Consider the following 26,083-nt stretch of genomic DNA (forward strand, 5'->3'; position numbering starts at 1 on the left):
GAAATGTTGCCTGGTCTGATGTCTCGATTTCTGCTGTGAGATTCAGATGGTAGGGTCAGAATCATTTAAACACCACAGCCTACCTGAGTATTGTTGCTGATCATGCTTGTCTCTGTACGATCACAGTGTAACCATCTTCCGATGGCTGCTTCCAGCAGGATAATATGCCGTGCTATAAAGATCACCTCAAACTGGTTTCTTGAACATGTCAGTGAGTTCACTGCACTCAAATAGTCGCCACAGTCATCAGATCTCAATCCAGCAGAGCACCTTTGGGATGTGGTGGAACGGGAAAGTCTACAGGAATGGTGTGAATGTGTCATCTCAGCATGGTTCCAGCACCTTGTTGAACTTGAAGAGTTAAAGTCGATCTGAAGGCTGAAAAGGGGTCCAACCTGGAGCTGTCAGGGTGTAAGTGTGTATTCACATTAAGCTGATTTTTATGTAACTTGCTGACACATTTAAACAGTTATACTTTAGTGTAATTATAGATCAATTAAAGATCCTCAGCTTGTTTTAGCTTTAGTCACCATAAATATATTTCTCACAGGGTTTTCCTTCAAATAAAACAGCAGATGTAAACCGAAGTATTACCCTAACATAAATATTAGAGGCCAGTAGTGCTTATTTATGATTTTGTAACATACTGGATCCATTTTTTGTTTTATTATAAGCCAAACTTAAAAATGACTCAGCTGTGATCACAGAATGATTCAGATTTACCTAATACATGTTTCTGAGTGATTTATTAATTTAAACATTATTAATAAGCATATTATTCATCCAGTTTTTAATAATGATATAGCTGTGTGTAGTAGGAGCCAGTATAAGCTTATCATTTTAATATATTGTTAATTTATAATTTTCTTTTACACTGTCTCTAATATTTTAACTTAAAGCTTGTAGTCTGTTATCTGGACTGATGATCTGATTGGAAAGAGGCGCTTTTGATCTTCTAATGTTCCTTATTGATCCCAGGAGTTCAAATTTGATTTTTTTTTTATGTAAATCTGACGGCTTTTATTTCATAAATTTGCCAGTCTTGGGTGTAAATGTCAAGTTTGTGTGGAAAAAAATATTAAACATAAATATAAAATACCCTGGTATAAAGATATAAATTTTTTTAAATATTAATTCATGCCCACTGTCAGTGTTTGTCCACATGCTCTGATACCACTGCATATATATAATAGCAGCAGAGAGCCACACTATCAAAGTGACTGTGGGATTAAATTCAATGAAATGTTCTTTATGCCCTGAACAGTCCCCTGATCAGCTTCTTCAAGCAAAACAGCTGAAATATCATCACAATAATGAGTGAGGTAAGATGAACCGTGCATTTTACCATTCTACATCATAAGGAGTTCAACTTCGGGTTTTTGTTGGTAACTTTGAATCCTACCTTGACAATTTTGCTTTAATATAGAATAAATTAAACATTTTATTTGATGACATAATTAAATAATTGTTCTAGTGTAATTAACAATCAAAATGCACTTTTTTTTTGTTGTTGTTGCTGTGATGTAAGTGAACGTAGCTTTTGCTTTCTCTGTGAGGAAAACTGATGATGCATTCAGTGAAAAAAGGAAATTGGACCTTCTTACATAAGTTTGTTTAGCTTGTTAGTCTGTAATGTTTAAATTCTGGTCAAAACACTCTTTAAAATTCACATCTGACTAAATTAATTTAAGATAAATTTAATAATGAAAACACAACAAAATCTGTCAAAAAAATAAATCCACTTAAAAAAAAAAAAAATTCACTCCATTTATTGAGATGATTTTCAATCTGATGGATCCAAAGTTTATAAAGCAGAACAGAAATATCAAAGATGGAAAATGATCAAATTCTGGCCAATAAACATACATTTATTCTGACAGACTTTTAAATGTACATTTTTAAAATACACAAATGAGTTTATCACACAAAGATCCGGCTCCACATCATCAACAATTTCTTTTCAAATCTTAAGATTCGCATCCCTGCGACTTAAAGGCACGAAACATGAGTAGAAAAACAAATAAATGCTTCCTTATAGACCCAGAAGATTTCCTTCTTCAGAATATGTTTTCGTCATTTATGATCTGTGAAAAAAAAATAGAGTTCAAATATATTTAATATATAAACGCTCTTCGAACAGTCTGGAGGGGTGTACTGCAAAGAGAGGGTGATCGGTTAGCTGGGCTTCAAGCCACAGTTTTCACAGTCATGAGGGCGGATCTCTAAAACAAGCTCCTACTCATATAGTGCTTTTCTACTCTTTCTACTCTAGCGCTTTTATTCTAGCAAATCTCCAGACCTCATGAGCCACAGGTGCTAGATCACCATGGTAACTAATGCTGCTTAATGCAACCTGGTCCAGAGAAGAGGCCTTTTCTACCAGAGGCAGGATTTGGGCTAATCGAGTTAACTTGAGGTTAGAACCTCGGTTTACTTCTTATCCTCAGAGCCAACTTATTCCGGAGCAGGTTACACTCGATGAGACAGCAGCTATGGAATCACCAGAAGGTGAAAGGTGAGTCTGGAGGTTTTAGAGGCAGTTTGATTGTTAATGCTGTGCTAAGCTAAGCCTGGGTATCGCAGTACAGGCCTCAGGTTAATGTGGCACTCACATTAAACTGATCTGCTGCTGTCGCATTAACATTAACATTCAAAAGTGGATTTACAAAAGCTTCCTGCAGCACTCGTCTTTGGCTTCACCTGCCTTTAAAACAGCCTCTCTCTCTCTCCATGACCACCTCCGACTGAAGCAGACGGCATTCGATCGTCAAACACCCCTTTTAATGCGAATCAGAAAGCTTCGATTAACAGAGAACCAAATAAAGCAAAGAAAGCCCGGCTTTGTTGAGCTCATGTCGTAGTACACATGTAGTACACAGTAGTGCTGTGGACCTGCAGGCAGGAAAATCCGGAAGTCTTCATTTGTTTCGAGGAACCTTTTCTCCAAGAGGAACGTCCATCAGTTTCTGTGGGGAGGAAAATGTGAAGAACAGACGTGAACACCTCGATGTCAAACAGTAAAACGAGACTAACTTTATTGTCACAGGTTGTGTCGGTGTTGCCGTAGGTTTTTATGAATTAAACATGATAAAACATGATAAAATGGAATTAACAGGTACAATAAACTTAAATCATGATTTGAGTTTATTGTACCTGTTAATTCCATTTAATCATGTTTTGTCTTTTCAATCTACTTTATCCAACATTTATATTTTTACTTGATCCTAATTTCTCACTCAGTGTACTTAAAGACTATTTTTTGTTTATTCCATTTATCTTTTTAAATCCACTTTAAAGTGATGCTGGATATTTTATTATCGTCTTTATTTGCTTTTAGTTTTCGTTAGTTATTTTGTTAATACTTTTCTGCGATGTTTTGTGGTTTTAATCCATTTCATTCAACATTTGATGATTTTTTTTTTGTTTTCATTTTATTCTCATTCACTCACTCTGTAATTATACTATTTTTATTTTTTGTGTTTTTATTCCACTTTAAAACAATGATGGATATTGTGTTTTTATTTAATTAATTTATTTTTCTTTTATTTACTATAGTTACTTATTTTTAGTTTTTTGTTTATTTAGTTTGACACTTAGTATAATTAAAGGCTATTCTCAAATTTTTTTTAATGTAATGTCTTTTTAGTCCAGTTTATTCAGCATTACTTTGTTTTTTCATATTATATATCCTCACTCAGTGTATTTAGACCATTTTTTAAAAATTTTCTTTATATATTAATAATCCCTTTTATATTAATGTTAGCTGCATTTACATTTGACAGTCCTGGTGTAACTATAGACTATTTTTAAATTAATTTTACTTTGTTTTGCATTGAACTTAATTTTACAGACTTTCAGAGTCCTTAAACGCTATTTTTATTTTTTAGGTTTAAGTTTCATATTTTTTTTAAATTCATATTACTCAGCACTGCATTTTTTTTTTTAATTTTTTCACTGCTCTTAATTTTACTGAGTGTACTTACAGGCCATTTATAAATTCATTCAGGTACATTTTAGTTTATAGGGATCCAACCAGGAAAAAATAGTTTAAAGAACTCGACAGTGTTTTCTCATCATCTTACTCTTTTTAAGATGCTTATTTTTTAAACATTTGTTCTATTTATTTAAACTTTTATGCTATGTGAACTGCACTGTCTGAAAAGGAAAATTTGATTGATTAGGCTGATGTCTGGTACAGATGGTGTTAAAGAGCTGCTGATCTGGAGAACTGAACCTCTAAATCAGGGGTGTCCGGAAGCGGCCCACAAGTTTGGGCACCCCAAATTATCCAAATGGCCCAGCCCTACTGAAGTATCTGTATATGCATGAATACATTTATCAGCGTCTCACCTTGAGCAGCCGAGCATGGTAAGCGTTGTCATCCTCGCCCTCTCCTCGCTGTTTGTCCACCTGGTACCTCTCACAGGCTCGAATCACCTCGTTGAGATCGTAGAGCAGAGCTGGGTCCACAGAGTGAGCATTTATCAGACTCACCAGGTACTCCCCGTAGTGCTTACTGTGGGAACAAACACAGACCTTCATCAAAGGGGGTGGAGGGGTGGGCAGAGTCACCTGCAATACCTGATTGTTTTAGGGGTGTAGTGGAAACAAGTGAGTACACCCCTCACATTTCTGCAGATATTTAAGTATATCTTTTCATGAAACAGCACTGACAAAATGACACTTTGACACAATGAAAAGTAGTCTGTGTGCAGCTTATCTAACAGTGTAAATTTATTCTTCCCTCAAAATAACTCAACATACAGCCATTAATGTCTAAACCAGCAGCAACAAAAGTGAGTACACCCCTAAGAGACTACACCCGTAAATGTCCAAATTGAGCACTGCTTGTCATTTCCCCTCCAAAATGTCATGTGACTTGTTAGTGTTACTAGGTCTCAGGTGTGCATAGGGAGCAGGTGTGTTCAATTTTGTAGTACAGCTCTCACACTCTCTCATACTGGTCACTGAAAGTTCCAACATGGCACCTCATGGCAAAGAACTCTCTGAGGATCTTAAAAGACAAATTGTTGCTCTACATGAAGACTGTTATATAAGCTGCACACAGACTACTTTTCATTGTGTCAAAGTGTCATTTTGTCAGTGTTGTCCCATGAAACGATGTACTTAAATATCTGCAGACATGTGAGGGGTGTACTCACTTTTGTGATACACTGTAACTCAACTCCAACCTGAAGAAATCCAATCCAATCCCCACTCTGACTCTCAGGCTGCTGAATGTGCCACTTTGCTCGCCTGCTGCCACAAATGCTGCCGTGACAGCGAACCTAAACATTAAAATTCCAGCTGGTGTGCCTTCTCCCTGTTTTACTCTGTGGGTAACACACTGGTTTTAAGGGGGAAAGGATGATGTTGGTCAGTTTCAGCAGCCCTGAGCAGATACCTGGAGATCATTACTGTGTTCAGAAAACCCAACCTCTGACCTTCACCTTGGGGTCAAAGTCACAGAGATATGAACTTATCTGAGATTTTTTTTTTTTTTTAAATAATTTTTTTGGCCTTTTGCAGCTTTATTTGATAGCTTTGCAGTGGAGAGAGACAGGAAGGTGGGAGGAGAAATGGCGACTAGGTCAGGACTCGAACATGCGCCGTCTGCACCGCCACGCGGCATATGTCGTCACCTGCTCGACCGCTGAGCCACCCTGGCACTCCTCATCTGAGATTTTAAGTGCATGCATCTGTAGGTCACATCGCTGCGGCATTACGGCCAACATTGAAGTTTTTGTGGAGCAGATGCCGCTGCCACCAAGGCTATGACAACACCTTGATTTTTTTTTCTCGGAAACAGACAAGCTAAAAATAAATTCCAGGAGCCGCCTGTCATTCCGGATCTGCTGGATTTCCTGAATATCAAGCCTGGTAGTTTCTGCAGAAGCTCTCAGAGAAATTAAAGTTAGTTTTTACTCAGACTCCAGCAGCATGTCCAGTTTATCATCATCTCAAACATGACAGACCTTTTTGTTTTTAAACCTCTGAATGAAGAAACGAAACTGAACTTTTTTGGATTGAGCCTCGACTTTTTTAAGAACTATGAGCTGCATTTGAAGCTTTTTATTGTTTAGTTCTCAGTCATCACTCTCACAGAGATGTTTCCAGCTGCAGCAGGCAGCTGTTTTCAGAGGAACAGACGTCACAACACACCACAAGACAGCAACTGCTGAACACAGCGGAGCACACAGCAGCTGCAGAGTCGCATATTTCTCTCATCATGTCAGACGGACCACAGAGAGGGAATATTAATTCCATATTATTACAAGCATTTCTCCTGCCTCAAAGCTTTGGGGTACTTATTGTTAGTTTAACAATGGATTCAAACAGATTGAAAATGCCATATACCTGCACGTTCGCGGCTAAACCAGCTGATCCTTACTCAGCTGTATGCTGCCCCTCAATCATCAAAACTCAGCTCGCCTGTTTTACGGTTTTTCTTGATCACTTTGATCCCGTTCCCACACCAGGAATGTCATTCTCACTGCTCTTACTTCAAAACCGTGAAGGCATTTCTCATAACAAAAACTCACTTGTGCAAAACACACTAAAACAATCTAAACTTTTTTCACGTCAGATATGCAAAGCCAGTCAATCACATCAACTCTGACCAGTGAATGAAAACATTTTCATCACTGTTTTAAGACATGGACACCAAATGGTTTTATAATTTTATCAAATCTTAGAGTACAGCAAAAATGTAAAAAAAAAAAGTGTCACATAATTATTATTATCACATAATATAATTGGTGAATCTAAGTAAAGGAAAATGATACATACAATACTATCTCCTTCTCTCAGGGTCACCCCAGCAGATCATCTGCCTGCATCTCACCCTATCCCAGCATCCTCCTCTGTCACACCAACCCTCTGCATGCCCTCCTCCACTTCATCCACAAATCTTCTCTCTTTTCTACCATCCTGCCTGCCTCCACTATCCTCTCTCAGCACATGTCCAAACCATCCAACCTTGCTTCCCTAACTCTGGCACTCCACCTGTGCTGTCCCTCTGATGTACTCATTTCTAATCCTCTCCATCTCGGTCACTCTCAATGAAAATCTTAACATCTTCAGCTCTCCCGCTTCCAGCATTTATGTAGTGTGACTCTAGTTTACGTGTGATATAAGACTGAGGGCATGTTTCTATTTTTTTTGGCTGAAGGGCGGTTTCACTGATGTGTATGACTTAATATACACTTTCCTACAGATCTGAAAAAGTTTGGAGTGATTTGATTGAACAGACGAACGCAACACCGGTCAGTCTTTAGGTAAGTAAACAATATGCACTTCTGACTGACACAAAACTGTTCTGATGAGTCAGATGAGAAACGCAACCACAACAATGACAAAACGTCTTCATATGCCGAAACAATAGCAGTGCGTACAAACACAATGAATGAGGGGAAATGCGTTAAGAACGACGAGAATGATGTTCCCGTCAAAGCTTCGAGAGAAATTGTAAAAGGAAGTCAACGTGGCAGCCACGCGCAGATTTTACCGCCTGATCACTCACTTGCAGAGTCCAGCTTGTCCCGGCTGTGTTTTGGTGCCACACGGTGAATCCACCTGCTGACCTCCTTCATCTTTCTGCTCCATCACACCACATTCATCTGCACCAGAAGCACAAAGTCAGAATGATAACAGAGTCACTGAACTGATGCTGGAGCTCATGTATCAGTACCACCTGCTTTCCTGTGCATGGATACTAGAAAAATATCTTCATTCAACCACACAGTCTCTTAAAAGTAAATGGTTTTTGTATTAATGCACTTTACACATTTCTTACTACTACTACTACTACTACTACTACTACTAGGTTTTTATTTATGGAATATGAGCATCATTATCATTATTGTGGGGGTGATAAAACACTATGTGCACCAAAGTATTGAGTCACATCTCTTAATCTTTGAATTTGGGTATTTTTCAGCCTCAGTGCCACAGGTGTATAAAATCGAGCACCTGGCCATGTAGCCTGCCTTTCCAAACATATGAAAGAACAGGTTGTTCTAAAGAGCTCTGTGGAGTCCACCATCAGCTGTAAGTGGTATTACTGCAAAGTACAACAGCAGAAAGCCAAACCTCCTCTGGCATTAACATCGGCACAAAAACCAGGAGCTTCATGTGATGCTTTCCATGGCTGAGAAGTGTCTGTAGGTGACCCAGTACCTTTTGTCCATGCAGTGCAGTATTTATTTACTTGGCTCAGTTTTCAGATATTATGATAAATCTCTCCCCCATGTGTATGCATGCATGTATGTGTGTTTGTGTGTATTTGTATTATTGATGCAACTCACTTACCCATAAGTTATTTATTCCACATATTATTACTATTATTTTTACCATTTGTTTCTTACATTCTGTATATTTATATTATATCTGTATTATACTCATCTGTCCTGTGCATCTTATCTCTTTTATGCACTTCTGGTTAGAGGCAAACTACAGTTCACAGCCTTGTACTGCAACTTGTGCAATGACAAAGTTGAATCTAATTAATCTAATATTAGCATAAACAAATGCACTGTTATAACATCATTTTTGCAATCACTTAGATTTTTTTTCATCAGTTTGTTTTAACACATGTGCCAAAAGCTTTAATTTATTGTTGCTTTTTTCATTCTTTTATCAAACTGTTTTCTTTTAGTGCTTCAACTCCTCACGCACAAAGTCCTGAACGATCTGACCCCGTGGGATCCTAAAGACCTCTGTTAAAGATTATTTTGTTAATGTCCAAGGTTTCAGCGTTTTCTCTCTCTCATGCTTTATGTTGGGTTTGACCCTTTGACCCTGCACATAGTGCTGATGCAGGCATGCAGGACCTCCCTAACAGAGGGAGTCCTGCTTTCTGTCTTGGTGCCGCTGTCTCCAACACCAATGAGACCTGTTCGCCCAAACTGCTACATATATCTCCCAGAACTGTGTTTGACCCGCACAGGATAACTGGAAGGGGCCAAACAATGTAATGTGATACTCTTAAGGTTTTGTATAAGTAAGGTCTATCACCTTCAGCCATCAGGCCCCTCTTCTGTGGAACCAGCGCCCAGTTTGGATTCAGGAGACAGACACCCTCTCTATTTTTAAGATTAGGCTTCAAAATTTATTTTTTGATAAAGCTTATAGTTGGGGATGGATCAGTTATGCTGCTGGGAGACTTCCTATAATGCACTGAGAACATATCTGGCACTGCAGCGTGCCTTTAAATTTTGTCTTCTTTCTCCCCAGTTGGTGTTGTGTCCTTGTCTACCTCTGCTCTCTTTTATCTCTTCTCTTTCTCCTCGCCCTCCCTGAGCCTGGTTCTGTTGGAGGGTTCTTCCTCTCCGCTGTCACCAGGTGCTGTTCATAGAGGATCATCTGATTGTTGGGGCTCTCTCTCGAATATTATAGAGTCTTCACCTTGCATTACATAGTGCCTTTAAGTAACTGGTGCTGTGAACCAGCTCCACATAAAATGAACTGAATCAAATGCATTTCTAAAATTATTTATGTGACCACATTTGAGCTCAGTTTCATCCCATCTGATTTAGTTTCTGTAAAGAAATCTAACAATTTAATCTTCAGATATTTATCAGTAATGCCAGGATAGCCATCAAGATTTTCTGACAACAATAAACACAAAAAAAGGAAACAGTTTTACCGGTCTGAGCTCCATTAGAGGGATCCGTGTTGAACTCCACGCCGCTCCTCTGAGGGCAGGAAAACACACCGAGAAACATGCTGTCAGTTTACTACACTGAATCGGACTCACGTGAACCCTCACAAAATGTGTCCACTTTTATTCATAGTTATAAAAAAATAATCTCTAAACATTGATCTGTGGGAAGAGGACAATTCAGAAAGCCTGTTTTGTTATTCAAAGGGTGGAAAAGTAACTTTCTAGTTCACTGGTGACTCAAAGCCTGAAGGTGCATTACCAAGTTTAAACAAAGCTGTATTCAAAACATAACACAGGCTTTATTTACTGTATCGGTCACAGTTTAATGTGGACGGGATAACCACGAGGCCATCTTGCTTAATCCTTTATAAATTGAGTCATTTTTCCTGTTTTAACCTCCAGATGAGCTTAAAAATCTGCAAAACAAATTTAGTCTGTTGAAGGGCAGTGTATTAGAATATAACATTATAAAATTAGATCATATTGCTCATATTGACATATTGTGATGTTGCGTTACATAAATGTTTTCTTAGTAAAGCCGTGGCTGCGCCGTTTCCTGCAGCATGGAGGAAACGGATAATGATTAAAGCTTTGAAAGTAGAAGCTAGTTTGTAGGAACAACACACACACAAAAAGAGAAGTCATCCACTTTGAAGCCAGAAAACAGCAGATATCTGAAACACAACTATTCCCAAACTTTATTCTGCAGCTGCCCATTTCAAAACCTTTAATCCAACTCTGATCATCGCAGGAGCCCAAGACGAAACATTTCCTTCTTTGTCTTTTCATTTATTCACTTCTTCTCGTGATGATGACATTAATCCTCCATGAATAGTTTTACTTGCAGCATTCAGTAATGAGACGGCTTCAAGGAGTTAAGTTAAACTACTTTTTAAATTTCTGTATTGTAAATGACTTCTTGCAGCCCACTGCTGCTAGGTCGACTACTAGGTCACACAGACGGTGCCACACCAAACCCACTACTCATGTCCCTGCACTGGCCTCCTCTCATATTTACGATGCAGTTTAACCTACAGAGCACGGTGAGGTTCTCTGGCAGTGCGTCTTTGAATTCACTCTTCATCCTGTTCACTCGTGTCAAACAAGGTAAAAAAAAAAAAAAAAAAAAAAAAAAAAAAAAATCGAGCTCCTCTGAAATGCTCACCTGGGATCTGCTGATCCCGAGGACAGGTGGAGACCAGCAGGGTTTAATCAGTCCTGTTTTGTGGCAGTTTCTGCTTTTATCTTATTTTTAAATCCTGTATTGTTTGAGATCATTTGCTCCGTGACTCGTGTCTGCGTAAACAAATATTTTTCACTTGCTGTCTGTCTGATTGGCCTACTGCCATCTGCTGCAGGTAACACGCTAACTGAACCATCCCAACTGAATGCAACAGTTAAAAACAAAAACAGCAGAAAGGAATATGTGTGTGTTCTGTGGTTTTAGCTCAGCTGCAGGAGGACAGGTGAGGCAGGATAGCTGAGGGAGCAGAGCTGGGTGTAGCATCACTCAGCTCTAGTTTGTTATACAATAACCAACAATCAGCAAACATACATGAAAGTCTTACCTGCAGCAGCGCCTGCAGTCTGGCCGGCTCCCAGTCTCTGAGATAGAAGAGACAGTCTCGAGGGTGATGAGCGTGCATGCCATTGTATGTGCACTCAGGCTTACATTTAGTCTGCAAAGAAAACCCCCAAAAAACAAGATTAAGAGGTCAGATGACAGAAAAACAACACAAACAGTGAATCCCACTGAACGCTCGAGAGCCGACCGAGCACGCCTGTATTAGAGCTGCACCAGTCACCTGGGTCACGTTTCAAGCTAAAATATCAAATATATGACAGATTCAAGTTCTTCCATTTCAGAATAAACTGATTTCTTTGTCTTAAACTGTACTAGTTTTGTTTGCTGGGGGTAATTGATGATGTGAAGACATTTTTGATCAATTTTGTTGGTTTCTTCTTGTTCAATTATGCTAAAAATTGAACAAAGACAAGAAGTGAGTTTCCCTTAGTTTTAGATGGCTGGCTGAACTAAATAAGTATCTAAATATTTCCTCTATGAGAGTGTGATGGCTGTTTTATTGATCCAAAAATGATTTTAAAGTTAGTTGGTGATTAAAACAAATAACATCCTTCCATCCTCTGCTGTTTATCCAGGTCCAGGTTGCAGGGACAGCAGTCCAAGTACAGACGCCCATAAATCACCCTCACCTTGTGGTAGGGGTTGTTGCAGCCACTGCAGAACTGGTACCTGCACTGGGAGCAGCTGAAGTGCATGCAGCCGCCCTTTGTCAGAGCGTACTGGAACCTGCAGTGAGGACAGGCTGCAGGAAGATGAGATGAAACGGAGACACTTTCAGTGCAGGAATAAAAACATTGTGCACATGAGGTGGGTGAAGCTGACTGATGTACGAACAAAGGAACCAAACACTGAAATGAAACTTGTGGTTATGGTTTTAGGTAAAGACTGCGGTAAGCCTCACTGATGCCGTTGTCCCTCAGATAGCCGGCCAGGCCTTGCTTCTGGTATTCCGGGTCATTCTCCCTCTTCCACAGCTGGAACTGCTCACAGGACACGTCTTGGTGCTGAGGCTCCCACTGGGACCAGAGAGAGGAATAATGAGCTAAGTGCTTCCTGCACTGAAGGACTGGCAAAGTTTCAGGGTTGCATGTGTAAACCTCTGAGGCCTTTCTTTTTAATAAGCTGGAAAACTCTCATGCACAGTGGAGAATATTTAAGATTATACTCACCGCTTTCTTGCACTGAGCACAAAAACTCTTGTGGCAAGACAGGCAGGTGACCTTCAGCTGGTCTCCCTCGTTGATAAACCCAGATGTGCACTGAGAAAGGCAGAAAAGGGATTTTTAAGTTCTTCTGTAGATTTATTTCCCAAGATTTATGGTTGACTTCTCTTGAGGGAGCACTTGATCGCAGCATAATACAGTTAAAATTAAAGTCAGTTAAAATGTCCAGAAAAGAAACATGAACCACTGTGAATCAGTTTCATCTGCTTTGGTACAAATCAAAGTGACAACAGGTGCAGCGGAGAGCCAAATGTTGTTTGGCTCTCTCTCTGTTTGCAGGCTGTGGCCACTGCCTCTCCTTCTCCATCCTGAATGATTTTTTTCTCTGATTTTGCTTTTTGCTAGTGTCGTTGTCACTGCTAGTGTCGTTGTCACTGCTGGTGGCATGAGACTGTGTCTGCAGCCTGTTCAAGTTGCACAGATAGTCCAGCTATGGAGACCGGGTGTTACACAAGCAGAGCTGGACATCAAGTCAGCAGCAGTACCGAGATCTGCTCTTCTGTGAACAGGAAGAGCATGGCCCAAAAAAAAATGACCTCCAGCAGGCTACTAAACTGCCAGAAACAGACTCCACAAAGGTGGCATGAGGTCCTGGCATCCTTTAGTGGGACCTCTGTTCACAGTCTAGCACCGTGCAGTTTGGCTAGCATTCGCCAGGGAACACCAGAACTGGCAGGTCTGCCAAGTCTGCCAGCAGGTTCACACTGAGCACATGTGACAGGCATGAAAAAGTGTGGAGATAACATGGCGAACACAATGCTGCCTGAAACATCATACAGCACGACCGGTTTGGCAGTGGGTCAGGGCTGTTCTCCTCTGTGGTTTGCAGAAATCTGAGCTGATGTTATCTTTTGACTGATCTACTATAAACAGGATAAAGTCTTTTTCCAGTGCACCTGCTGTCAGCCCGTTTCCACATGGCTGACCTGAGTGGACTCAGGAGACTGACTTTCTAAACTGAATCACATGTCACCTCATTAATGTCCTTTCCACTGCCATCATCCAGAAAACAAAGCATACAGCTATCCGAGGATTGGCTGTGGTTCTTTGTTTTATATCATTGAAGTAAAGTGAATGCAAAGGATGAAATGAAATAACACAAAATATTTGTAGATGTGTCAACTTGTGCCGGTCACAATTTTTTGACACTTCATGTAAATTAACAAGCCAATAAAAACAACTGTTAGCTGTAAAATTCCAATTTTTTTATTCTTTTAAGCATTAGACATGGGCTGCATATGCAAAGGAAAAAAAATAATGGATGGATTAACTAAAGAAAAGCATGAATTTCATAAAACGGTGCAACAACTGTAGGATAAATTGGATTGTTTGAGTTCTCTGAGGTGCATAAAGGTGGCTCTCCATCCTGGTTTGCTCACATGTGAATAAATTCAGGCTCCAAAACACGGAGCTTAAAATAACCCAAACTAAGTGTTACATGAAAAAAGTGGCATGCAAATTACAGGGTGGAGGCGGAAATGTGATTGTGAAAGATCAGGCAAGAGAGGAACAAGCAGACTGCGTTTTGATGAACTCACATGACAGCACCACAGGAACTTTGGGTCTTTCATAAGAGCGTGCTCAGTCAGCTTTTTGTGGAACAAGTCGTACACCTCGGGCTCCAGGCAGTCCCTCAGCTGGGAAAACAAACATGACAGGAAGCGTCACTGCATCATTGTTACAAGAGGAAAAAAAAGTGGCAGGTTATTCTCACACCTGTCTGCCAGCTGAGGTGTTTGGATACTAGTTTCATGTAATTTTGTACAGTTTGCACAGAATATTCGTCCACATCTCTTCCCTCTGATGGTTTTCAAATATAAATACATTCAATTTTATGTTTCTGTTTCGGTTTGAGCATGGATGGGTGATTTTATTTCATTTAAAAATAAAAATGAATAATCAGTTAATTATGATCACATGGAGAATCTGACTCAGATGTAAACTGAAATCTTGGCCTGTACTTCTGCAGAATACACTGGTCTGTTTATATTGCACATCTGTCTATGCTTTGGTATTTGGATTATGTTGGAGTTTCGTCCGCAGTCGTTTGTTCTCAAATGTAGCAGGAGATCATTCACAACAGCTCTGTTCTGGAAACATTCTGTTTAGGCAAAGGCGGACGGAGGCAGGAAAATCACCTTGTTAGGATTTTTCCTCATATTTTGGTTTGGTTTTACAAACAAAGGTCAAAGAGTGCTTAACACGCGATACGACTGCATGGGGCATTTGTGTTCTCACGTTCACCTCCGACATGTTTCTAGAAGAGTTCAGGTAGAACGATTGAAGCGACTACCAATAAGAGCACAAGAGACCACCGACTGACTTATGACCTGGTAGTAAATATATTAGGAGGGCAACCAAAGCATGGAACGTGTGCAAGCGACCAGCCATCGGCTTCAAAGTGACGCGTGAATCGGTGATGATGCGTATTAACCTGTGAAAAGATGCATTTGAGGTCTCTTGTTGACTCTTTACGGTCACATTTTCTCTGAGTTCACCTGTATATCCAGTGTGGAGAAGTAGCTGTCCAGTTTCTCAGGGTCATTAATGTCAGGTTCGCCACAGCCGGGACACACCATGTCTCGAATGTGTTTGTCTCTTACGGCGATGGTGAAGTGCTGACTGAAGCAGTCGAGGCACACTGAGCACTGACAGGACGTCAAAGACTGCATCTAGAGCACGAAGGGGGGAAGAAAGAGGCTTTAACAGCTGTGCAGTAAACACAACTGTTGAATGATGTGCTGCAGAGGGACGGAAACAGACCGCTCTCCTCGATGACCCACCTTGCTGCGAGGGAAGATGCACAGACAGACGGGACACTCGTTGTTGAGGAGACGCCTGATGAAGTCTCTGTCATGTGACTCCTTCACGGCTTGCACCACATCCTCCAGGGAGTAGGTGACACCCGGTTCTTGGAGCAGTGACAGGACGAGCTCGCATCGCCCCCAGCTGGGCAGGTCGTACAGCGCTAGCAGGCGCCTGCACATCCTCTGAAGGAAGCAAGCCAGCAAGGTTTTGGTGGAAATGAACATGCTACACCTAAAAGTAAGATCCCTTTGGAGGGGTTTCAAGTCTAACCTGTTTGTCTGGGTGTTTGGGATCAATCGGTGGCTCGGGCTGTACCGTCCAGACCCGCTGGTGGAAAGCTTCCAGGAGGGGGCGCTGAAGCAGAGACAAAGCCCCCTTCACCTCACCTCCACTCTGCCGCAGGGCCTCCTCACACTGGGCTGCATCCTGGAAGCCCAGAGAGTGAAGCTCCCTCATCTGAACCCAACGGAGACAAAAAGAAATCCCAATTTAACATCTGGTGTGAAGAACGGACACACATGTAAGGCAGTATTTACACCTATAATAGACAATGTTAAACAGGCCACTGAAACATAAACAAATGCCTCATTAACCAGGCAATAGTGAACTTGCAGTGTTCCTTATAATAGAACTCTCATTAGCACTTTCTCCCTTGTTTTTTGTTTTTTTAAATATAAGATAGACGTTTAAAAGTTAGCTTTTTGAATCAGGATGAATTTCTGCTTTTCCACCAGCTGAGAGGTTTGAAAAACATCAAATTCTCACCAAAACCACAGGCTGCAGAATATCTTTCAAGGTCAGAAAACTGGCTTGCATCAAAGGAGCATCCCAATGTGTCTATTTTACTTTTTTTAAGCAGCTCACACTCCTGTTATCTGTCCAAGTCCAAAGACCAACAGAAGGTTTTTTTTTTATGAAATCATCATCTTCAAGGTTTTCAGCAGCATAATGAAAACCAGGAAACCGTCAGCACCACGGATCTTTTATTTTTGACATCTGTATGTTTTTTAATCCTGTGAGGTCACAGGCGTTTAACCTAATCTACCCCTGCTTTGAAGCAGATGACTTTTTGTTTTTTCATGTGTGTAGCAAAGATTTTCTTAATCAAAGAAACAATGACAGTAAAATGTTGCAGGACTTCCTTTAATACATTAAAGTCAGCCAAACAGACTAAATTAAAAAGAGATTTGTCTTTCTTTTAAAGGTAAATGTGTATTTAAGTGATTGTAATTCTCCCACCTTGACTTTTCGGTCTCTGAGGAGCTGTCTCACAGCTTTCTCTGTATCCCCTCCTACTTTCAGCCATGCCTGCTTGGCCTCAGCTCTGGACAGTTTCATGCCGCCATCTGTGGAAGTCGGACCGCTCTGCTTTGAGTCCTCTGCGTCTCTCTCCCCCATGGGCTGCATCCCAGAATTCCCCATTTTGTAGTTCAGTTGGACGGAGGCGGCCATGGCGCAGATTTCATCCAGCAGGTGAGGCAGCTCTGAGGTCAGCCAGTCGCAGGGGTTAACGTTGCTGCTGCCGCACACGCACAGAGCGGCGTACACCTCCTCTGGGCTGATGCCTCGCTTTTCTGCATCCTGTGAATAAGAATCAAGATGAGTCTTTCTACACTGCAATATTGTACTTGATTTTCATGAAAGAAGAAAGAAAGGAAGGCTGCTGCGGGGTATGAAACTTTTGCCGTACTCTGATGTGACGGACGAGAGAGAGCCCGTCTTCCTTCATCGTATTCTGCCTCTTCAGCTCCAGGTTGACTCGGGGCAGCGGCTGCGGCCTTGTGCCCACCTGAGGTTGATCCCTCGTGCTGCACGGTGTCTGTTGGAGAGACTGCGGCAGAGAAAACCCACCGGAGTCTTTAGGAGACATGCTGCAAATCTCACACACCGAGGAGGGCTTGTTATTAACGTACGTGCAGAACTGGCATGTCCACTGCAAGAGGAAACATGGAAATTATGTAAAACAGGTTTTGTCAGTACACTTCCACCCTCACTTAAACTAATCCGAGTGTATTCCCAAGTGAGAACACAGCTGATGCCGTAACTTATGTGAGAGATTCTTGCCATTAAAAAAAAAAAAAAAACTTTAGATCCTCCAACTATCTGTGCAGAAAGTCAAAGAAATGAGAACTATTTTCCAGAGAACTGATTGGTCAGCACGTGGCATTGATGATAATCTCCTGAGTAATGTACATCTATAAAATGTTTTTTCTGTCCTATAAACAGCGTAAAATCTGAAAATATTCTATTATAATGATACAAAACAGAGAAAGTCAGTCAGCTCTACACATCTAAGAAGCAAAACAATCAGCTGAATAATTTTAACAAATTAAATAAATTTTTTTTCAAGCTGGACTACAGTGAGCTTTTCCTTTCATGTAATTTTTTAATCTGTCTCCTTATGAACTCTTCTGCTTTATGGAAGCTCAGCACTCAATAACCATAACAAGAAGTGACACTAACAGAGCAGATGCCGCTCAGGTTTGCATCCAGCAGGAACCTGTTGACTCAGTCTGTGCCAAACGCTTATCTTCTCACACCGAGAAGATAAGGAGGCCCCGTTATCAGCAGCAGGAGACCAACCTTTGAGTCAGATCTGAGGCTGGACATCTCCGCGGAGACCTGAGGGCGAGTGGCCAGACGGGGGCGCTCACACACCTCGCAGAGGATGCTGCTGCCTTGATTGACGACGGTGCAGCTCTTACACTGCCACTCTGAGAGATTGAGCACAATTAGTTCAGTTCAAAGTGGGTTTTGTCTTTAAGCTTCATTATATTATAAATATACTGTTGATTATTTATGTTAAAAAAGAGATCATTTTCTTCATGCAAAATTAGGTCAAAACCACCAAATTCCTGTTTAAGTTTTTAATATTTCTAATCTGCTTTATTTATGTTTTGTTGTATTAGTTTCAATTTCTGCATTATTTTAACTTTGCTCAGTAACACAAGTGTCTGCAAGTTAAATTTAAGACTGTGAGACAATCTTAATGTCTCACAGTCTTAATAAATTTAAGACTGAAGTTGCAATGCAAATGACATCAAAAGTGATACACTGATGCCAAATCAACAACACAGGAACAGTGAAGTATTCGCTTGAGTTTAAAAAGGTACTTTTTGTCCTTTTGTCTGTTCACTTATTTCCCAAAGGCCTCGCCAGAGTGGAGGGATACAGATGTTTGATGCAACCCTCCTGTTTTTCTGGGTCTGGGCCTGCCACTAGCTTATGGGTCCTGAGACTATTTGTGTCACAGAGTTTGTTTTTTTTAACTAAGACTTTCATTGCCAGGAGGCACCAGTTCTCAGTGGGTGTGTCTCTTTTTAGCCATCCCCATTTGTTAAAGAGGTTTCACCTTTTATCAGACTGACCTTTTAAATGTTTTCCTCAATGACTTCCCTGATTTAATAGAAAAGTGGCCTTGACTCCTGGCACCACCTTATGACACAACCTAGTATTACATTAATGCATAATGTTTATCCTTTTGAAAGCTTGAGCTAATTTCAAAAGGTTTTGATCTGTTTTAGAAACAGAGATTTGCTATAAGTAACTTTAAAACTGTCCAAATGTGTGTGAGCAAGACCGCCTTCTTCATCATCATCATCATCATCATCATCATCTTCTTGGCTTCCACCCCTGCAGTTTAAGCCTGAAGGTCCACTTTTTAGGGCCTTATTTAGTAAATGTGTCAACTTTTACAGGATCCATAGACACCCTGTAACCTGCTGCATGTGTAAAAGTCTGTTCTTACCTGCGTTTGGTGATGCTGGAAGTGACACGGCGCTTTCCTGAACTGTGGACGACGGCGTGGCGAGTCGAGGGCGTTCGCAGGTCGTGCAGAGAACGGCTCGCATCTCGTTCACTGTCGTGCAGTGAGCGCACTCCCACGGGGACAGAGACGGGCTGAAAAACAGGATGCTGCATTTTATTCTATCCCCTAAAAACAAGAACACATCTTCTTCAAACTGATCATAAAGAACCCGTTTACTCCCACAGCTGTAGGTTTGCAGATGTTCCGGGTCTCTGCAGGTAAAAGAGGTGAAATTTAAGACTTTTGTTTAATATCTCTGGATGAAATTTAAGCCCAGCTTGCCTCAGAAATTCACACTGAGAACTTTTGATCAAACTTTGATCAAATTTCCAAAGAATGAGCGAGTCCGAGTTTAACCTGAACTCTAACAAAGGAGATGGTCTACAAATCCAACCTGCGGCCTACCTGAATTTGATCTGCTGCCAAATAAAGGGCTGAATGAGGACTGTTCTCCTCACCTGGATGTTTTGGCAGGTGTGGTAATTGTCCTGTTGTGTCCTTTGCGGTCAGGGTGGGAGTGGTAGAGTTTGTCACACTTCAGACACAGCCTCTGAAGGCAGGTGGAGCATCGAGTGTGGACAGCAGCAATGCCACAGATGGTGCAGGTGTCTGCAAGAGAAAGGGGACAAGTTAAAACAGGAAGCAACAAAAACAAGCACAGCCAATGCTGGGTTTGTTTCACGGATATAACTCGGCTTACTCGGTTTGTTTTGCTGTAGTTTGTCTCTCTTGTGAGTGGCTCTGTTGGGATGTCGGTGGAAGAGGTCATCACATGCATCGCAGAAATGCGGATTGTCACACGATGAGCAAAACAGAGACGCAACACCACCACACAAACTGCACTCACTCGCTGTAGCAGAACCTGGAGGCAGAGAAAAGAAAACACACCCTCCTTTGATTCTAAGGTTTCACATATCAGGACGAACGTCACCTGGACCTTAACAGGTTCTACAATTATTAAATACAACCTCACATATTACAGTGTCATTATTTATTTAGATAAGTAATTATTTTCTCTGTGACTAACTCAGGCTGGGAGGTGTGGCAGCAGCTCACCTGTTGATGGTTTCAGCACCTGAGCGGGATTGGCAAGAAGAGGCAGGACCTGAGGTCTGTCTCCCTGCTGCTGTTCTTCTCCAGGCAGCTTCATCACCGAGTCCGTCACCAGCTGAGCCTAAAAAAAAAAAAAAAAAAAAAAAATCAGCATCACATGCAAAAGTATAATAAAGACTGAAAAGGACAGATAATTAAAACTGAATGTCTAAATTCAGTTTTTGTTGGGAAATATTTTTATGTTGTGTTCATTTTTCAGCCAACAGCCTTTTCACACGTGCGTACACACCTGTGAGATGACAGGTGGGATGACAGATGGAATAATATCTTGGAAGTGCTCTAGGTGAGGATGGGTACCCTGAACAAACAAACATAAGAAAATGGAGCATAAAAACAGCTGTACACAGATGTTACTAATGATCAGAACAGTTTAGGAGTCAATACAAACCTTTACTATCATATCCACTTCTGTGCGTAGGGTCATGACCTCCAGCGTCACCGCTGCGACTCTTTCAACATCTGGATTCTGAACTTCATCTGGAAAGCTGAGGCCGTCCACCTGCTGGCTGGTGTAACCATAGAGATAGAGGACTCTGCGGCCCCCCTGTGGACCAAAACCAGGATTTCAATCCCAACGTTTTAAAGAAAGCTGAAAGGTTCTCAGACCGTCTGCCAACTAAAGTCAAATTATCTGTAAATCTGGTTTTTCCTCACTTTGATGGCATCCACCGTGGTCCTGAAAACAGGGTTGTTGTGCTTCACGCTCCTCCAGTATCTGGGCCTGGTGGGACAGGTCAGGTTACAGCCGTACTTCTCCAGGATACTCAAGGCCTTGACGAGTCGATTCAATGACTCCAGGACCTTTTGTGGAGAACAATTAGTAATGTAGGTTTAAAAAAAAAAAGAGAGAGAGCTTTCATTTGCATATCAGCCACCTATCCCACATGATGATATGACCCTTGAAAATTTACCCAAAATGCACTTTTCCTCCAGTTTTTTGCAGTGAATTATCATACAACAGATCAAACATCCAGGATATCAATGCCTGTTTCTGTTCCTCCATGTCATCGATGTTAAAGTGGTGCAGCTTTGTTATTTACGCTATGCTATTTCCCATAACACTGATACTCAAAGCTGGTCATAAAAAAAGTTACTGTAAAGAAAAAATTTATTTTGGCTTTAGATTGTGGAAGTTGGACTGGATGTAAAATTGGGACTAAATAAAAAGTTCAACATTTCCACCCATCCCAATACTCGTTGAGGGCCTGTAACTCAGGCAGTTTTTATTACATGAGGGTAAATTTTTAGCATTGCCTTCCTTAAATAAACTGAAGGTACAGGCTTCAGATTGCTCTCAACACCAAGTTTTTTCTGCTCTTGGCTCTGTAAGACATCATAGACATCTCAAATTATTTTTATGAGGGGCAGCCGATCAGAAACAAGATGACTTAAGGGCATGAATATTCTGAAATGAGCTGAAACAAGCTAAAACTGAAGAGCTGCATCCAGGCCCAGTGTTAGATACATAAGGATTATTTTGAATTATGAATCATGCAAAGCTACTGTAGCAGAGTTTAAGATGTTTTTTTTTTAACAAATTCATTAACAGGTAATAAAACATCAAGCAGCACTAAGCAACACTAAATTACCTCCTGTTTGTTGCGGCCTGCCGAGTTCTCCCTCAGCATGTCCTCCGCCGAGACGTGAAGGTACTTCTCTGACAGAGGTAGTGCGACAGAGGCCATCGTCTGGACGTCAGCCTTCACATCCTGAGCCGAACCCGAGGACGAAAGGAGGGTCTGGGCTCTTCCCCTGACCTCTTCCATCTGGACTGATGCAGAACTGGTGCTCATTGCTGTCAGAAGGTGAAGATGACTTCTTAGAGATCATTTATCAAGCATCCATGATTCCAGGGCTTCAAAATAGGAGATTAGCTAATTTATTCTGTAAATTCACTGTTATTATGTGTGTGTGACTGCTGGTCTTACCAAAGAAATAACTGATTAGTTCAAAATACAAAAGTCACATTATTGTGCTGTATGTTTCAGCAAAGAGTGCCAGAAGAGTTGCAAAGAAAAAAAAACGTGAAGCTTTTACATTTTCCTTCAGTCACTTACACTAACATTCAATAAAAATAAAAACCATTTACTGTTATTAATTAATACATTTTTAAGAACTGAATACTTAAATATTGCTAATAAAGTGATAGTGGAACCTAAAATTATTAAAAAACAAAACTTCAGGAGTCATATTTCCAAATGACAAAAATAGCTCTTCAATCAATCTGAACTGTGGAGCTTCATTAAGATTATCTAGACACTGAGTTTATGATTAAAAGTCATCTGAAAACTAAACCATAATTGGTCAACCAATGAGCAAGTTTTGCAGGTATAGTGTGTGGCTGCCTGCAGGTGAAAAGCAGGTTGCCCTGCTGGTTCAGTCCATGCTGGTATGCAGGAACAGCCTTGGACTGTTTCCTGTGTTTAGTGTTTCTTAAACTGCTTCCCTGCAAGGCTGAAGGTGAGGTGGCGTATTGGCGTGTCTACTATATCAAAGTCCAGTCATGCAGTTTTTAAAGATGCCATCAGTGTGTATTTTAAATTTTGTTTTTGCTGTAATATTTCTTTGGAACAAGGCATCACTGTCATTAGCTGCTCTTTCCATGAGGCAACCTTGTTATGTTTGTTATCTTTTCTCTGGTTTTATTCTTTGGCCTAGTCTGCCCTGGCAAGTGGTCGCCTGAAAAAAGGATTCAGGCTGCAAATCTGACTCTATTCCAACAACCAAACACAATGCTCATTTTGTACCCTAATCCTGTTTGTTACTCTGCACGGTCACAATATCAAATTCTCTAAATGATTATCACGGTGAAAAGAATTCACTTTAATGCTGTCATTTGAAGTCCAGTATATAATAAAACAACATCAGTGCACATACAACCACGCATATGAATATGCGAGACGAGAAGAACCTGCATGCACGAAACTATGTTCATATATATATGTGCATCGCTGGGACACGTACACCTGGATCTGAGGTTTCAGGCGGCTCATTATAATATCACAGGAGATCAAAATGACTCTCAGGCCACCGGGAAGTCCACCACTGACGGTTGGTAAAGCTTCTTTCAGCTGCTCCATTATTCTCAAGGAGATCACTCCACATTTCTGAGTTGGCAGCTTTTTTTTTTTAATACATAGGATGCACTTCTTGACACAACCGCAAAAGCATTTGTCTCTGTCCCAGATCAAACCAGGGATCTTTTGCTTATTAGGCACTATGAAGCCACCCGCCAGTGCTGGTTGGTATTAGTCAAAAAGATATAATTACTGCTTTAGCTTCTTTTCTTTATTTGGTTTGTAAATCCTCTTGGTTCCCACACAGATTTCTGCACATCTGATAGAGATCATAAAATACAACAGGAGGCTGTAACAATGCAAGGAATAGATGATGAGACCCCTTATCTGAAGCTCAGTTAGAAGCTGTTGGTTCGACACCAATAACATCTCTGTGGGAGGAACTCAAAGGCGAGGAAAGAATTCGAGAAATAAAAAAGCAGGAGTGATTGCTGGTGTGACTGTGGGACTTTGCTCGATGAGTTGAGAAGTAAACTGTAACTCTATAACTCTTTGCTCCTTTTCTTTTTAGGAAAAGGAAACAAGAACTGGCTCCAAATGGTCCAAACCTTTTTCTGACGCTCACTGCAGGACAACTGTGCTGAAGTCATGGCAGTAAAGACTTTTTGCAACAATGGTCAGGCTCAGAGATAACATCACACAACATGAGAGCAATATGCACTCTTACCAAGACTGGTTACTATGATCACAAACGTCCCACATTTGTTTGATTTATTATAAAATTATGCAAAAATAAACTCTCAACCACTCCCAGACATAAGTGATCAGCAACACAGGAGAGCAAAGATTAAGATAAGATAAGAAATCCCTTTATTAGTCCCATGATGGGGCAACTCAGTTTTGCAGTGGCAAAGATATTGTACAGAGAACAAACCATAACAAGGATACAAAGACACGAATTCATGTGAGGTACGCCCATGTAAATGCCATAGTATGAAGGTAAAAGTCTGTGCGCCTTTATTAAATATAATAAATGTAGTGTAGAAATAAATCCACTGATTCTGAGGGGATCAGGTGGGAACAGTTTGTTCGACTTGGAACGAACTATCTACCCTTTTACAGTCCAGAGACAAAAGAAAGGATAAATAATGTCATTGCATCTCAATTCATCAAATTAAAAAAAAAAAAAAAAAAGGCTTCACACCAGATTGTCCAAGATTTGTCTGAATAAATTCCAGGGGAAATGTACACTTCTTGATACGAAGTATGCAAACTCTCAGGCCCATATTATTTCTCAGAAAAGGGATTTCAAGGGATGAAGTTATGGATGCACTTAACTTCTTTTACATCTTTTTAGGGGCCATTTTAAAATTAAATTATCTAGAAAACTACTTGAATTAAGTCCTTCAAATGTCTTAGGGTACATATCTAGTATTATTGCTCTAATATGGACTATTGGAAGATAAGTACATAAGTATAAGTATTTAAAAATTCATACTGGGGAAAATGAGAGAACACATAACAGATTTTGGATAAAATATTAAAAGAAACCTGTTCTTTCTAGATAAAGGTTCATTTGGATTTGGCACATGGGGATTATCACACCCAAGCATATTCAAACCTTAATATATATGAACCCATTCACCTGACTTGGGCCGTTTCAAAGAATATTATGTGTTTTTTTTTTTTTTTATCGGTCCACTACCTGCAAAACTGTAACACTGTTTCTACAAGCCTCCAAATCTGCGTGAGAGATCAGATTTAAAGCATCGACCATTCTCTGTTAACTTGAGCTACGTACACGGAGTGGCTGTGGCACGGGAGGTAAAGGTAACTGAAGGTCGGTGGTTCGATCCCTGGCTCCTCTGGTATGCATTTCAAAGCATCTTGGGCAAGATAGTGAACCCCGAGCTGCGCCCAATGCACCCATCATAGTGTGACTGTGTGAATGATAGGTTAAAATCACAGACTGCATAGTCTTAATTCCTCATCGCAACTATTCCACAAGTTTAGAGATTACATGCTTTAATAAAAGCTAACTAGTAAGCTCCTTTAGTTGAAAATTGATTCAAGTCCACATCAGAAAATGACATCGGTAGCAGAGGAAGTATAACAAGTGGAAACTCGGTCATCAGTGACCTTTATAATTAATAATTTCACCTTTAATCATGTGATCTAATGGGAAAGTCCAGGCTAATCATAGTTTCAGAAGTAAACAGCTGAGTACCGCATCACAGTCACTTCACACCAGCTCAGCGCTGCTTTCTGTAAGGTAAAAAGCCAAACTAACAGGAGTTGATCGTGGTTTGTGTCATTTTGGTCGTGTTAAAGTCCAACAAAAACAACTCCCAGCAGCTGAAAACGAAACTTCAAAACAGAAACTTTTACAAACACCTCCATAAATTTAGCTTCATATCTCATCGGTTAACTTACCGCCTCGGCTCCTCTGGCTTTCTTTTGACGGCTACTCCTGTCACTTCTTCTCTGAATAAAGTCTTTACATTGCCGTGAGTAAAGTCGGCGTATTTTAAAATGTTGTGCCAGCGTTTAGAGTCGCTCCCACACTGAGCTGCTTCAGGTTGTCTAAAGCTAGCTTTCTGCTTTAAACGCGGAACTATTCCACACTTCCGGTCCAATTTTCATTTTTCATAATAAAAGCGGAATTTCCACACCTACCGGTAACAGCAGACATGAAAATTATAAACTTTACTGTTTATTTATTTAGCTTATTAAACTCCTTACTATATCATATTTACATTTTATGTTAAACTCTTTTATTTTATTTCACTTGTTTTGTTTTATTTTACTGTTTTATTTATTAATTGCCCCCCCTTTGGGTCTTATTTTTTAACTTCACTGAGCATT

The 26,083-nt window shown here is 40.5% G+C and overlaps 1 protein-coding gene and 1 long non-coding RNA gene across 2 annotated transcripts; one reads left to right on the forward strand and one right to left on the reverse strand.

The window, feature by feature from the left end:
* Positions 1-1,771: 1,771 nt before the first annotated feature.
* LOC115799830 (E3 ubiquitin-protein ligase RNF31-like) lies at positions 1,772-25,846 on the reverse strand. The gene is made up of 24 exons (XM_030757126.1): positions 25,652-25,846; positions 21,791-21,996; positions 20,856-21,002; positions 20,590-20,745; positions 20,431-20,499; positions 20,145-20,262; positions 19,789-19,950; positions 19,547-19,697; positions 19,029-19,180; positions 17,864-17,994; positions 16,971-17,213; positions 16,520-16,861; positions 15,551-15,736; positions 15,256-15,462; positions 14,971-15,144; positions 14,011-14,109; positions 12,419-12,508; positions 12,151-12,265; positions 11,879-11,991; positions 11,233-11,343; positions 9,647-9,695; positions 7,523-7,619; positions 4,351-4,516; positions 1,772-2,966 (listed from the first exon to the last, which is right to left on the reverse strand). The coding sequence occupies exons 2-24, from the start codon at positions 21,992-21,994 to the stop codon at positions 2,919-2,921; spliced, it is 3,330 nt and encodes a 1,109-aa protein (XP_030612986.1). The 5' UTR covers positions 21,995-21,996; positions 25,652-25,846; the 3' UTR covers positions 1,772-2,918.
* Positions 2,480-11,902, forward strand: LOC115799831 (uncharacterized). The gene is made up of 3 exons (XR_004021623.1): positions 2,480-2,515; positions 7,217-7,277; positions 11,825-11,902. It is a non-coding gene; the product is annotated as an uncharacterized LOC115799831 (long non-coding RNA).
* Positions 25,847-26,083: the final 237 nt, after the last annotated feature.

This window comes from Archocentrus centrarchus, chromosome 20, assembly GCF_007364275.1.
Source record: "Archocentrus centrarchus isolate MPI-CPG fArcCen1 chromosome 20, fArcCen1, whole genome shotgun sequence".
NCBI lineage: Eukaryota > Metazoa > Chordata > Actinopteri > Cichliformes > Cichlidae > Archocentrus > Archocentrus centrarchus.